General features: G+C 43.1%; 2 protein-coding genes across 2 annotated transcripts in view; one reads left to right on the top strand and one right to left on the bottom strand.

Annotated features, from left to right (window-relative positions):
• POLR2B (RNA polymerase II subunit B) overlaps nucleotides 1-1,809 on the bottom strand; it is a 46,378-nt gene extending 44,569 nt beyond the window's left edge. The window contains exon 1 of the mRNA XM_007457214.1: nucleotides 1,675-1,809. Within this exon, the coding sequence (XP_007457276.1) occupies nucleotides 1,675-1,693 (19 nt within the window). The 5' untranslated portion in view covers nucleotides 1,694-1,809. The remainder of the gene's footprint in view (nucleotides 1-1,674) is intronic.
• Nucleotides 1,810-2,605: 796 nt separating this feature from the next.
• On the top strand, nucleotides 2,606-14,128 carry LOC103091110 (nitric oxide-associated protein 1). Its single transcript, XM_007457212.1, has 7 exons — nucleotides 2,606-3,903; nucleotides 5,044-5,208; nucleotides 5,837-6,042; nucleotides 8,773-8,904; nucleotides 9,931-10,047; nucleotides 13,247-13,367; nucleotides 13,811-14,128. Exons 1-7 carry the CDS (start codon nucleotides 2,754-2,756, stop codon nucleotides 14,011-14,013), a joined length of 2,094 nt encoding a protein of 697 aa, XP_007457274.1. The 5' UTR covers nucleotides 2,606-2,753; the 3' UTR covers nucleotides 14,014-14,128.
• The last annotated feature ends 766 nt before the right edge of the window (nucleotides 14,129-14,894 follow it).

Here is a 14,894-nt window from a genome sequence, read left to right as displayed (position 1 = left end):
TCTGGAACCCTGAGCTGCCATTAAGAACTCCTACTACTTAGGTGAGAGAATCTAAACGGAGGGCCCATTTACAAGATGCTGCAATCAGCAATCCTAGTCCTTGTGTTTTCCTAGGCTAGATGCCAGACACATGAGTAAACACTCCAGATCACCCAGCCCCCAGCAGTCAACACTCAGCCTTTGTGTCTTCCCAGTTCAACCACTGACAGACATCAGGCAACAGACAAGCCATTCCTACTACGCCTGTCCAAATTCCTGACTCATTTAATCCATGAACATATTAAATAATTTTTAAGCAGCAAAACTTTGGGGAGTTTGTGCAGCAACAGTAATTTATAAAATGGGGCATTTGAAAAATCTGTGCACTGGTGCTAATATTAGTCTCATCTTCTTATGCAAAAGAATAAATGTGCTGTATTTTTGTTTTACTATTCTGACCTATATACATAGTCTGTAAAACTTAACAACTTTGATTCAAAATTTGATACATATCCAAAATAAATTATTAATAAGTGCTTCTTGAATGGTCTGGAATTACCGACTCCTACACATGGGGGGGAGAGATAAAATAGACAAATTTCTAGCTTTGATGGCACACTAGATGTTACTATCACAGCCACCCAGGAGTAGGAAGGTTGGAAAAGGAGAGGTAATAATGAAGTCAGTTTTAGTTATACTTGTAGATCATTTATCCTTTTTAACATTTTTATGTTTCCTAGCCTCTGAGAAATGAGACTATATTACCTACTCAAAAAATTAAGCTGAAAAAACTTTTTTTGAATTTTTTTCTCAGGAGTTAAGAAAAAGAATACAATGATACTAATAAATTTCTAGATACAAGATAAAAATGAGACAAGTTTAAACAGTAGAGTTTAAGTTTTTGCTTCTGTTTTCTCTATGAAGTAGCAGAGGGAATAAAGAGAAATGTAAGCGGTGGCCAGGAGATTGGGAGCTAGAAGAAAACGAACTTTGAAATAGCAGCTTTGGAGAACGGAAGAGGGAGCATTAAAAATATAAAATGAAAATACACTACACGTGACTACGACCTCTACATGTAAAAAGATAAAGACATACTGTCCCTGTTCGTTAAAATACATACTATCTAGAACTGTGTCATCTCGCGGAAAGAGGAAATGTAAAGGTCATCTTTTAATTTACTTAGGCATATGACAGTATGAAGGAACGCCAAACCAAACCAAACCCTGCCCCCGCGCCGCACACACACAAACTATATTCCTTGTCCCCGGAGTTCTTCCAGAGCCTAACACAATGCCTGGCACAGGCTGACGCTCAAAACTCCAACTATTCATAAATTCATTAACTCTCCCCTTAAGAGAAATCAAGAAAGGAGTCCTTTGCTTCAAAGTCGGAACAACGGAACCTGTCGCATGGTTCTGCGCGCTATTTTCAACACGGGAAGGGAGTGTCAGACTCACCCAGGGGCAGACAGAAGGGAGAACAAGAGTCACCCTGACCGAGATGATAAAGGTTACGTTCCCTGCACCCTCCACCTCTCAAAATCCCGGATTCGTTCCCGGCCTCGGGAGTGTGGGGAAACGACTGGGGCCATGTTGCGGCGGGCCGAGGAGGAGACCGCAAATCCTCAACTCGTCCAGTTACCCACGTTTCCCCCCTTAGATGGGTCGCCGCGGAGTGCTCTGAGGGGTCACCTACCCTCGTCCGCGTCATACATATTGGCAAACGGTTCCCGAGCTCCTAACTCTAGAAATCAGACACGGAAAGACGCGCAACGACTCCGACATCCGCAGCGTGAGGCGAAGTAATTTCCGTCTCCGGCGTTCCCAGAATACTCTGCGTCCCACACGAAGCTCCGCCCACAAAGACGCCAATTAAGGTCTGCGCCTGCGCGAAGGGTAGGTTAAGCTTTTGTTAAGGGTTAGTATTGTGCATGCGCGGCTTGTGGGCTGAAGTTTACCCGTGCCTGAGAATGAGGACTGTTCCTTACAGTTTGAGTCGGATCCAGCCAATGAAACTTTGTTTTTCAGTGTTGTTGCACAAATAATGGCACCTAAAAAACAAAAGTCAAAAAGATTTAATAATAAAGGGTTTAGTTGTAGCCATGCTTTATTATTTTCGGTTCCAAAGAGTTAAAAACACGAAGATTTAAAAAATGATTTCTGTGTTCCGGAGCCTGTGCTCCGCAACGGGAGAGGCCACAACAGTGAGTCCCGCGTACCGCAAAAAAAAAAAAAAAAGATTTCTGTGTACATAAACCATAGTCAATTTTTTTAATGTTTAAGAAATATTATTTTTAATGTTGTTGCACAAATAATGACACCCGCAAAAAAATAATAAAGCCAGGAAGATGTATTAATAAAAGGTTTTAATTGTGGCCATAAGTCTGCGGCATTAGATTTTCTATTTTCCAGTCCGAAAGACAAAACAACACGAAGCTTTAAAAAATGTGATTTCTTAACGGCAGGTAGTGCCAGCGGCGGCGCGTTGAAGAAGCCTGAAAGTTGATAAACCCTCACTCACTACCCTATTTGGCCAACCCACCCCAGTTAAGGTGCCCGGAGCATTTATCTCTGCTTTAAGTGGGCTCTCTGACCACAGAGCCTTCATCGCGAGAACTCACGAGATTAGACGCGGAAGGAGGAGCTGAAGTGCGACGCTGGAAAATGACGGCTCTCAGGTAGTACCAGGCTGTCGCTACTGTTTTACGCACGTCTGGGGCCACAGAGCACGGGAGGAAAGGTGGCTCAGCCCCTTTGCCCACGCCCGCGTTTCTCATGCTGCCCGCGGGCCTCACTCGTAGGCTGCTGTGCAGCTTCCTGCGAGGATCCGCTCCCACGATAGCGCGCCATGGCCTCCGGGAGACGCTCCCCGAGAGGAGATGTGCGGCCAACTCCACCTCCCGGCACTCATCCGGCCTGGGATGTGGGCCTCCCCGTGGCGCGACAGCGACTGGGGATAACCAAGGAAGGGCTGACATGGAGGAGAGTTTTCTGTTCCCCGAGTACGTCCCGGATTCGGAGCCCGCAGTGACCCTCCAGCACCAGCTGCGGGAGCTGCAGCAGCGGCAGGAGGAGGAGGAGCGACGGGTGCTGCAGCGGCGGGAGGAGCGGCGGCAGCAGAAACTACGCACCGGCCGGCGGGTGCACCCGGTCGTGGGGCACCCGGACGCGACGGTGCCGCCCAGCGGCCTGAACTGTTCGGGTTGCGGGGCGGAGCTGCACTGCCAGGACCCGGGAGTGCCCGGTTACCTGCCCAGCGAGAAGTTCCTCAGCGCGGCGGCGCAGGAGGACGGCGGGCTGGCGCAGACCGTGTGCCAGCGCTGCTGGCTGCTGGTGCATCACCGGCGCGCCCTGCACCTGCAGGTGAGTCACGAGCAGTACCTGGAGCTGGTGACCGCCGCGCTGCGACGGCCCGAGCCCGCCCTGGTGCTGTACATGGTGGACCTGCTTGATCTGCCCGACGCCCTGCTGCCCCACCTGCCCGCGCTGGTGGGCCCCAAGCAGCTGATCGTGCTGGGAAACAAGGTGGACCTGCTGCCCCAGGATACTCCCGGCTACCGACAGCGGCTCCGGGAGCGACTGTGGGACGACTGTACTCGCGCTGGGCTCCTGCCGCCCCCTGGCTACCGAAGGCCACAACACCCCAGCGGGGACCGGCCACGGGACGGGGAGGAGAATGAGAATCTTTCGCCCAGGTCCCGCACGGTGCTCAGAGACGTGCGGCTCATCAGCGCCAAGACTGGCTATGGAGTCGAAGAGTTGATCTCCGCACTCCAGCGTTCCTGGCGCTACCGCGGCGACGTCTACCTGGTTGGCGCCACCAACGCTGGCAAGTCCACTCTCTTCAACACGCTCCTGGAGTCCGATTACTGCATCGCCAAGGGCGCTGAGGCTATCGACAGAGCCACCATCTCCTCTTGGCCTGGTGAGCCTTAGGACGCCCGTCCCCTTCGTATTTTTTTTTAATATTTATTTATTTGTTTGGTTGTGCCTGGTCTTGAGGTAGGCAGGCTCCTTAGTTGCACCACTTGGGCTCCTTAGTTGCGGCAGGCTGGCTTCTTAGTTGTGGCATGCATGTGGGATCTAGTTCCCTGACCAAGGATCAAACCCAGGCCTCCTGCATTGGGAGCGTGGAGTCTTACCCACTGCACCACCAGGGAAGTATCCTCCTTCGTTTTCTGAGAAGCTGCAAGTCTGATCGTAGTTCAGGCACCTAGTTCTATATCCTTCCTTAATGTACACCAGGGGCTGGCTGGAGGCTTCCTTTAAAAATTCTCTACCTACTTCGGTCACATTTCTCTTTTGTGTCAGTTTAATGCTTGGAAATTCAGTACATGTTTTAGTAACTTTCCAGTAGAAATAATTAGAGTAATTCTTGGTACCAGTCACTGTTCTAGGCACTGTAGATGAACCAGAGGACAAAGCAGTGTCTGCTCTCTTGGAGGTTTCCCTCGTAACTTTAGTTCTTTGTATATTTCTCCAGAAAATCATTTTACTTTCTAAACCTCCCTCCACCCTTCAGTCTCACTCTTCATATCTTGAGTTTAGTCAGGAGAGTACTATACAGATTTAACATTTGAATAATTCACTAATGCAATATATGTGGCTTTGTTGCAAAGAAATATCAACTTTGTGACTTTAAGAAACGTCTGTAGTAATTGCAAAATGGGTCCTTTTGTGACCTGTTTGTATCTAATAGTTGGCAAAGTGAACTACTTCATTTGATCCTTTGAAACCAGTGTTGAACTTTGCTTGATAAGCTGTACTTCTCTGTCAGGAACATTGGTTGACTTATACACAGAAGTGCTTTTCTACCGGTTAGGAGTATGCAGAAGATGGAAAAAGATCAGGCCTGTAGATCTGGCATTCAAATCCTGGTTGAGCTTGTGGGCCAATCTCTGAACCTATTGCCTCATCTGTAAAGTACGAATAATTTTGTGGAGGGTTGTCATGAAAGTTAAGAGAAATAATCACAGTATCCAAGACAGTGTAGATCCTCATAAATGTTTTATTCCATTTTCTTGTACAATGTTTATAAGAACGTATGTATTCTTTGGTATTTCAGGTACTACATTAAACCTTCTGAAGTTTCCTATTTGTAACCCAACTCCTTACAGAATGTTTCAAAGGCAAAAAAGGCTTAAAAGAGATGCAACTGAAGCAGAAGAAGATCTTAGTCAGCAAGAACAAAATAAACTTAATCTCTTGAAAAAGCATGGTTATGTAGTAGGTAAGCATCTTCTGTAGGAAAACTCTTCCTTAGGTCTATGCTAAAATTTTCTGTAGAACAACATGAAATAGAGCTCTCTGGAGCTAGCCAGTTTTTGTTGGGAGAGACACTTCGTTTTTCTGGAACATAGAGGCCTTTTAGAGGCAAGGCTACTGTTTGGAAACCCAGAATTCATTGTGTTGGGAAAATTGAGACAGTAGATACTTGGAGAAATCTAGGAAAGGAAATGCAGATAACTGCCTATCTGGCCATTGTCAGCAACAAGCATTTTCACTAAGATACCAGCCCCCTCCTTACACACCAGTACAAGTTGACCTGTAGCAGGTTTAAATTGGATTGTACCCCTTTCCTTGGTATCTCTTTACAACCTTTCTTTAATAAAAACAGTTTGATTCCCAACACTCTCCCCCTTCACCCAGTGTGCACAGCCAGCCACACATACTTGATCAATGCAAGAGTCCGACTCCCACTGCATTTAGAAATAAAGCAAAAGTATCATTGTGGTCTCACTTCCTTCCAAACACCATTGTTAGTCCTAGTAACTTCTTCGAGGCAAACATAAGAACTACCTGTCTCAAGTCAAAAGCTTTAAAGGAGTGACTACTAACTTCAGTATAACTTGTTCTAGGAAGAGTTGGAAGAACATTCTTGTATTCAGAAGAACCAAAGAATAAAGCTGCCTTTGAGTTTGATGCCGATTCACTTGCCTTTGACATGGGAAATGAAAGTGTTATGGTTGCAGATAAATCCACCAAACGAGTAGAATTGACCCCTCAAGATGTGAAAGATGCCCACTGGTTTTATGACACCCCTGGAATTACAAAAGAAAATTGTGTAGGTATTTAATGTCTTTTAGAAACATTAACTTTCAATTGCAAGAGTACTGTCTTAATTGGCAGAAAAAGAGGTATCCTTTCATTTTAGACTTAGTTCCTGATTCATGCATAGAAGCGTTTCAGGGAATCTATATGCCATCAAGTACTGTATGCCATTTGGTAGACGTCACTGCTAACAACCTACTTCTATCCTTGTGGTTGTTACCTTAGTTAGGGAGATATTTACAGAATCCTAGATTTTGAGGTTGGAAGAAATCATAAATATCACTGCAGTCCAGCCACCTGTTCCATGCTTGAGTTCCCTCTATAACATGTTCACCAGGAGGTGCATCCACCTTGAATTGAAGGAGTGACTCACCATCAGCTGAAGCAGTGTCACCTCACCTTCCAAGGTAACCCTGCTCTTTATATTGAGCCGAGCAGTGTCCCTGTAATTTGTACCTATTGTTCCCCAAAGGTGTATGGAACAAATATAATGTCTAGTTCCTTTTGCCAGACATTGAAATGTTTTAGAGTATAATATCCTCTCTCTTCCTCACTCTACCCTTTTCTTCTCTTTCATTAGTTCAGCCAACAAACATGGAGCACTTAACTGTGCTGACATAATCCAGACGGTTTGTCTTCATTTCCTATAGCTATTCTGAGAATAGGCTATGAACAAAGGACCCTTTCCAGAATTAATTCTAATTTGTTTTTGTTCCTGAAAGTATGACACAAAGAACTAACTTTCTTATGTAAGTGCCCTCAGATGAACCTAATTTAGAATAGGATCAACTCTTCCTATCCTGCCCTTGTATATCTTTTCAGTCCAGCTGCAGGATCTCCTGGGCAACTTTGATTTTATCTTAAATTCAGCCTATATCCTACATATTTGTTATATCTCAGAACCTTTTATTCATTTGCAGTTTTTTAATTTTTTTTGTTTTTTTAGTTTATTTACTTACTTTATTTATTTTTGGCTGGGTTGGGTCCTCATTGCTGCGTGTGGGCTTTCTCTAGTTGCGGCAAGCAGGGGCTACTCTTTGTTGCGGTGTGTGGGCTTCTCATTGCGGTGGCTTCTCTTGCTGCGGAGCACGGGCTCTAGGTATGCGGGCTTCAGTAGTTGTGGCACACGGGCTCAGTAGTTGTGGCACACGGGCTTAGTTGCTCCACAGCATGTGGGATCTTCCCAGACCAGGGCTTGAACCTGTGTCCCCTGTGTTGGCAGGTGGATTCTTAACCACTGTGCCACCAGAGAAGCCCTCATTTGCAGTTTTGATCATTATCCAAGTCATTGACTGAATCAAGTGTGTATCCAGGATACTGCCTTTCAACAGATCCACTAATCAGCTTCCTTTGAATCTGGTTAGTGACCAGGTTCTAATTCACCCAGTTATCTCTGTATATCCCTATGAAACAGCATTAGATTCTTAGATACTTTTCCTTCCTTTGCCTCATCAGAATCACTTATGTTTCATTCTCAGAATTTGATGTACCTTTTAACTTTTTTTTTTTCTCTCCTAGAATAATTGTGTCCAGTCTTTACTTCCTTAGCAATTGAGAACTTCAGAGTAACTGTAGTGCTTCCTAGTAATGTTCTATCACTTTAACTTCACCAACTCATCAGTTTTAGGCTCAGTTAGGCCAGGGATAGCAGTTACTTCAGTCATGTATATCCTCTTGTCAATTAGTCAGAAAGGCAAGACTTTGCTAACTTGCAAATTCAGATTTGCTAATTTGCAGTGAGACCCTCAAGTTTTTAGATATAAGAGTTCTCTCAGGCAGTTTGATTTTCTGTCAGTTTATTGATATATTTATTTAATGCCTTGAACCAGTGTTTCCCAAACTGAACCAAGGAACTCTATTGTGAAGTATTAGGGTCTGTGCTAAAAGGGTTAAAATATTTCTTTACTGCACGTGGCTTTTAATGTGCTTTTTCAAGCACAAATACTGAAGAAGACTACTCACAGCCCCCTTACGTATTCTCTTGTGAGTCTCCCTAGATATCACATATTTTGTTATCTCCTTGTTATTTTTCTTAAGAAGCAAGTTCACAAAAGACTTTTAGCCATTTTTTTACTTCCTCAAAAATTTTTAAATCAGATTTTGATTCCCTAAGTCTTACCAGAATCTTGTACCGCCTGGCTTTTCTTTTCCATTTTCTCTAGTCTATTTAAGAACTCTTCATCCTTAGAAGGCACAGGATTCATAACTTTCTCTCGTTTTTTTTTGCTGAGTATTTGGAGGAAATAAGGAAACCAAAGACTGGAATTTAGAAAAGCTTCTTCAAGCTCTTTGCCTGCTCCAAGAATGGGGTGATCATTTTCATTTAATGCATGCATAGCTGCCACTAGGACAGAATATAGCACGTTACCTTACCTTTATCTGAAAACTACTGCTCCCTAGAAGGCTTGACGAGAGAACATATTTTTTCTCCTGGGATTGAATCATCAGTGTTTTCTGTTCACAGCAAATGTGACAGAATTCGGAGGGTGCTGCTGTTTCATATTCCTGTAAAGTTACTTTGCCATTACTCAAGATTAAGTTGTGAAACAAGAGTAAAGCCGTCTATAAATTGATTCATTTAGAAAGAATATATGAATTTTATGTGCAGAAAATTCTAAAATACATACTTTGATTTATTGTGAAGCCTGGAATATATAATTACTTTTTATCTTACAGGTAAAGCATGATACATCAGACGTTCATTGAAAGTAATTCTCTAAAAAATCTGCTCTCTGCTTTACAGATTTTAAGTCTTCTAACAGAAAAAGAAGTAAATATTGTTTTGCCAACACATTCCATTGTTCCAAGAACTTTCGTGCTTAAACCAGGAATGGTTCTATTTCTGGGTGCCATAGGCCGCATAGATTTTCTGAAGGTAAGGAGAGTCCGTACCATTGAAAAATGACTTTAGTATTGGGATTTACTTTAAGGAAGCAGATATACAATCAAGACTAGCAAAATGTTGATAACCAGGTCATGACTATGTGGGGGTTGGTATACTATTCTTTTGTGTGTGTTTGAAAATGTCTATAGTAAAAACCTGGGATAATGAAATGGGGGGGGGGGAAGTAATAGGTCTTAAAAAACTGTATCTTCAGTAGGCAGTCGAGTGCCCCATACATCTTGGCATTAAGCAAAGATACTTTCCCTCTCCTGTGGTATTGTCTTATGTGGAAATCAGAGGTCGTACCTTTAAGTGCAGGGATAATATGCATTAAATAAATTCCATGCCCTTTATATTCCATGATGTGTATACTTTTATAGATGTGTTTTTGGGTTTGGTATTCATTTACATAGCATCACTCAGAGATTTTAGAGCATCTATAGAATTGATCCCCGTTTTACCAAAGTGAGGAGAAAAATGGAAAATGAAACATGGATATGTCCAACAACACTAAATGCAACCTGCAAGCCATTGCCTTAGCACACTTCTTGGTTTTGTGTTTGTTCATAATTTGTTGGAAATTTAGGCTTACACACTTAAAACCTTATGTATTTCCATAGAGACCATAGAATGTTAACATTTTAAACCAAACTTTACACAGGGACACTTAAAGCAGACAGTATTTTCTTTTGTTTTTTATAATAGATGTTTGTTTGGTTTTTTTAAGTATCAACAAACCTATGGAAGGAATCATAGTTTTATATAAATGGGTGAAATGCAGTATTCTGCCATATTTTGCCCCCCCCACCTTGTTTTTTTTGGCTGCACTGCACGGCATGCAGGATCTTAGTCCCCCAACCAGGGATTGAACCCATGCCCTGTGCAGTAGAAGTGCAGAGCCCTAACCAGTGGTCCACCAGGGAATTCCCCCATTTTTGTTTTTTAATCATACCTTGTAATGTGCTGGTTTTGCAAGTTTTTCATTATATAAAATAAATTCCTTCTTCCTTTCTTAAGGGAAATCAGTCAGCTTGGTTTACAGTTGTGGCTTCCAACTTCCTTCCCGTTCACATTACTTCGTTGGACAAAGCAGACACTATATATCAGAAGCACGGGGGTCATACGTTACTCAAGGTGAGACAACACGCTTTGATGGTTGCATAGTTAGGTTAACACACCCTGTGATAGTCCCACGGCCCTGCTAAAAATGCCTTTGTTGGACAGAACCATCTTTGTTACACCCTCAGCTAGCTCTCCCCTGACCTTGTTCACCTTGAGGATTTTGACTATAATGTGAGGTGGGCTCCTATAGAAAAGGGATGTTGGATTGGACCAATCCTAGAATAGTGACAGAGCTGGGTTTTCTCTAGGTCATACTGTCCAATACGGTAGGCCCATGTGCCTATTTAAATAAATTAATTAAAATGAAATAAACTTTAAAATTTAGTTCTTCACTTGCACTAGCCACTTTTCAACTGCCCAGCGGTCACATCATTGCAGAAAGTTGTGCTGTATACTGTGAGTGAAGAGAAGTTACAGATTTTCTCACAACTGGGTGATGCTACTGGCATCTAGTGGGTGGAAGCCAGAGGTGATGCTAAACATAATGCAATGCACAAGACAGCACCTCACAACACAGAATTATCAGGTGCAAAACGTGCGTAGTGCTGAGTTGAGAAGCCCTTGTATGAGTGGAAAAGCTCTCCTCCGAGGTTCTTAATCCCAGGCACTTAGAGGTTATCGTACCTCTTCTCTCCTGCTTTACTTGCTCCTTCCTTTCACCTGTTAAGCAGTGTGTTAAAATTTCTCTGATCTTTTTTTTTTTTTAATATTTTATTTATTTATTTATTTATTTATTTGGCTGCGCCGGGTCTTAGTTGTGGCACTTGGGATCTTCACTGCGGCATGCATGTGGGATCTAGTCCCCTGAACAGGGATCAAACTTGGGCCCCCTGCATTGGGAGCACAGAGTCTTAACCATTGGACCACCAGGGAACTCCCTCTCTAATCTTTAAAAAACAAAACTCAGTGTCCCACTCGTTCCTCCTCTTTACAATCAAGCTTACTCCTCACGTCCCATGCTCTGCAGTCCCTGTTGTGCCCTTTCTATGCCACTGAAATTGTTCCAAGTTCACCAGAGACTGAATGGGGCCTGTTTACAGATCTTTAACCAGACATGGGTACACACTGTTGGCTGGTGTGTAGTGTATGATAGTTAAGGTCTCTGGAGCCAGGCTGAGTCCAAATCCTGCTCTGCTCCACCACTTAACGAAGCTGTGTGACTTTAGGTAAGTTTCCTTTACCTTTCTCTGTTGTACCTACACCACGAGGTTGTAGAGAAGATCAAGTGCAAGGGGACTGTTGTCACTGCTACGTAAGTATCTGTGGTGATGAAGATTATGGGACATACCTACTGCAAAAATAGCAGGTACGTCCAACGCAGAGGTGATTTACCATTAATTAATGCTCATACAACTGAAAATAAGTCAAAACACAAAATACACACCTGCCCTTCAACAAGGGTAAAACCAGCCTGACTTGGGAAGTAAATGCTTCTTTCTCTCTGGATTTCCTAAGAAAGCTAGAGTGAAATTAAAACTCCATCGAAATAACTGCCCTAAAGTTAATACTCCAGAGACGTGGGATTTTCAGGCTAGGGCTCCACCCCCATGCATCTGTGTAGTCTTCAGAGTAGACTCACTGATACTTCTCAAAACAACACTGAGGGGCCTCCCTGGTGGCGCAGTGGTTGAGAGTCCGCCTGCCGATGCAGGGGATACGGGTTCGTGCCCCGGTCCGGGAGGATCCCACATGCCGCGGAGCCATGGCCGCTGAGCTTGCGCGTCCGGCAAGGGGAGAGGCCGCGACAGTGAGAGGCCCACGTATTGCAAAAAAAAAAAACAACAACAACACTGAGGCTTCTCTCCCGGTGTAATACAAATGGTTTCTTGGGCTGCTCTGTGGCTCATCCTTGCCTTCTGGTTTTCTTACTCACCTCCCAAGTCAAAGTCAGTCCTGCCTCCTAATTATCACAGAGTCCAGCCTCATAGTCCAAACTGTAATCTACTTTCTTTAGGCTGTTTTGAGATCCTTAGGTATTTTCCCAGCTCCCAGTTTTACTGCCTTCTGCCCACCACAGCTGTAGTTCTCAACCAGGGTTGACTCTTACCTCAAGGGAACATTTGACAAAGACTGGAGGCGTTTTTGGTTTTCACAACTTGGTGGATGCTGAGTAGAGGCTGCTAAAAATTGTGCAATGCACAGGACAGCCTCCCGAGACAAAGAATTATTTGGCCCAAAAGGTCAATAGTGCTGAGGTTGAGAAACCCTGCTGTACGCAGATTTTTCCAAAATACAAAGCAGGCCACAGTATTCTTCTTTTATTCTTTTTTGATTCTTTTCTCTTTCCTGCTTATAATTCCTTGGTAGTTCCACATTACTGAGAGAAGTCTAAACTGATAGCCTCATCACTAATGCACACACACACATAACATACTCTGCACAGTTAAACTACAGTTCTCTGAACTCATTATCCTTTTTCCAGTCTCTGTGTCTGTACATGATACTAACCCAGGATACCTTTCCACTGAATAACTTTCATCTATTTTTCAAATTCTGCTCTTCATTAATGTTTTCCTTGACCAAACCACGTTCATTACTTCCTTCACAATCACAGTACCTAGTAGATGCCTCTCATCACGTTTCTTACTTTGTAATTTATTTACTTGCTGTTTCCACCTTCTGATCTCCTCGGGGGTAGGGACCATATAGAACATATTGTAATAGCTATCTTTGTGTCCTTAGTGCTAAACACAGAGAGATCTGTTAATAAACAGGTAAATTATTATCCAGTTACTTCCAATTCATGGAAACACCTGTAAACATAGAAGCTGAATCTTACCCATTATCCATGTACCCTTGAGAGGTGATGAGGCAGGGATTAATCTCTGTGTCCAGCCAGGCCTGTAAGAACTAAGGTATTTGGAAGGATGTTGCTTTAATTGCCCAAAATTATTGTGTCTAAAGCTTTATGGAGGACTGTAAAAACTGTAAGCTAATAAAGCAAGATTCTGCTGTCTGGAGGTTACCACCAGTTGGATGCCCACATGGGGCCCTTGTCACTGGGATCTATAGGCTTCATCCATCGCAGAGCTCCCGGGCTTTTCATTTGACCTAGAAGTGTGATTTTGGTTTTTTCCAACAGTTAAATGGTTTAAAAGGATTTTATTCTTGATACCTGTACAGTATTATCTTATCAGTGCCTTACTTAATATTAGAGTTATCAGGGGTTTAATTTGAACCTCCAAATATCTTCATCTTCTCTCAATGGAAGGTTCCAATGGGTGGAGAAGAAAGAATGGCAGGATTTCCTCCTCTTGTTGCTGAAGACATCACATTAGATGAAGGACTTGGGAAATCTGAAGCAGTGGCTGACATCAAGTTCTCCTCTGCAGGTAATTTTACACCAAGCACGTTTTTTTCTTTTTCAATTTGGCCACACCGCGCAGAATGTGGGATCTTAGCTCCCTGACCAGGGATCGAACCCGCACCCTCTGTAATAGAAGCACGGAGTCTTATCGACTGGACCACCAGGGAGGTCCCTACACCAAGCACTTTTTAATAGGTGAATAAAGTAGCCTTACTGACTTTTAGTATATTTTTATACAGATATGCCTTAACTGACATAAGCTGAATATTTTAAGATATACTAGATTATTCATAAGATGTAACCTACTCTGAAAATAAATCTATACCTTTTCACAAATGCACTGTATGCTTTTAAAAAATAGAGTGAAAGACAGCAGTAGCCTCCCTTGGGTTTCCATTTTGAACTGTGTTTGGTGTTTTTAATAAGATAGTTGCTAACACCACCTGTGTTCTGTGTGTTCTTGCATAGGCTGGGTAGCAGTAACCCCGCAGTTTAAGGACAAACTGCACCTCCGAGGCTACACACCTCAAGGAACAGTTCTGACGGTCCGGAGGCCACTCTTGCCACACGTAGTTAACATCAAAGGGGAGCGCATCCAGAGAAGTGTGGCCTATAAAACCAAAAAGCCTCCTGCCCTTGTGTACAATCTGCAGAAAAAGAAAAAAAGATAAATATATGAAGCTGACCTGTTCACATTGAAGATTAACAATACAGAACATACTGTATACATTGCATTGCATTAAATATTGCTATAATAAAACCTTCTGCCACCCATTTTAAGCTACCAAGGACCGTGCCTCTTTTTAATGAATTTAGTTTGTAAACACAAGTTATTTTTTGGTAGGGTATGTATATGTGTGTATCTATGGTTCAAATATACCTAAAATGGAGTTCTGTTACACTCAGGTTTCTCCCACTACTATTTTTTGAAACCAGATGGCATTTCTAATTTGGAGTCTAGTTGAGAGAGCAGCTTAGCAGTTGGCATATGAAAAAATGGCAGAAAATCAATGTCTCCAAAATACATGGGCTGAAATGAGATAGAAGCGAGTAAGTGGCTTTGCTCCACAGAGTCATCCAGGGACCCAACCGGGGGAACATGCCGCAGCTTCCATCTCTGGGTCTAAGGTGGTTGCTCAAGTTGTCATCCTTTCGCAATGGCAAAAAGAGAAGAGAGTGAAGAGCATGCAGCTCCCCTACTGAAAAGAAGGGGGAAGTGCTGGAACTTGCCCACAACACAGCGTCCATTGGTCAACACTTACATGGCCACACCCCTCCATGGGGAAGCTGGAGGATGTAGAGGGAAATGGGGATTTCGGACTTGTATTACTTAAGGGAAGAAGGGGAGAATGGAAACTGGAAAACAAGTAAAAGTTTCCCTTACATAATCTAAAAGGGCCTGAAAATCTTAGAAAAGAATTCATGTTATGTCTTTCTGGCATTCAGAGTTTCTTCTGCAAGGATCAGAGCACTTTAACCATTTTATCAACATTTGCCTGTAAACTGTATAACATTACATCAGTCAGAAGTCTTTACCTTTATGTATTTCTAA

The sequence above is a fragment of the Lipotes vexillifer genome, unplaced genomic scaffold (assembly GCF_000442215.2).
Source record: "Lipotes vexillifer unplaced genomic scaffold, Lipotes_vexillifer_v1.1 scaffold409, whole genome shotgun sequence".
Taxonomy (NCBI): domain Eukaryota; kingdom Metazoa; phylum Chordata; class Mammalia; order Artiodactyla; family Lipotidae; genus Lipotes; species Lipotes vexillifer.
This window is presented reverse-complemented; position numbering and strand designations above follow the sequence as displayed.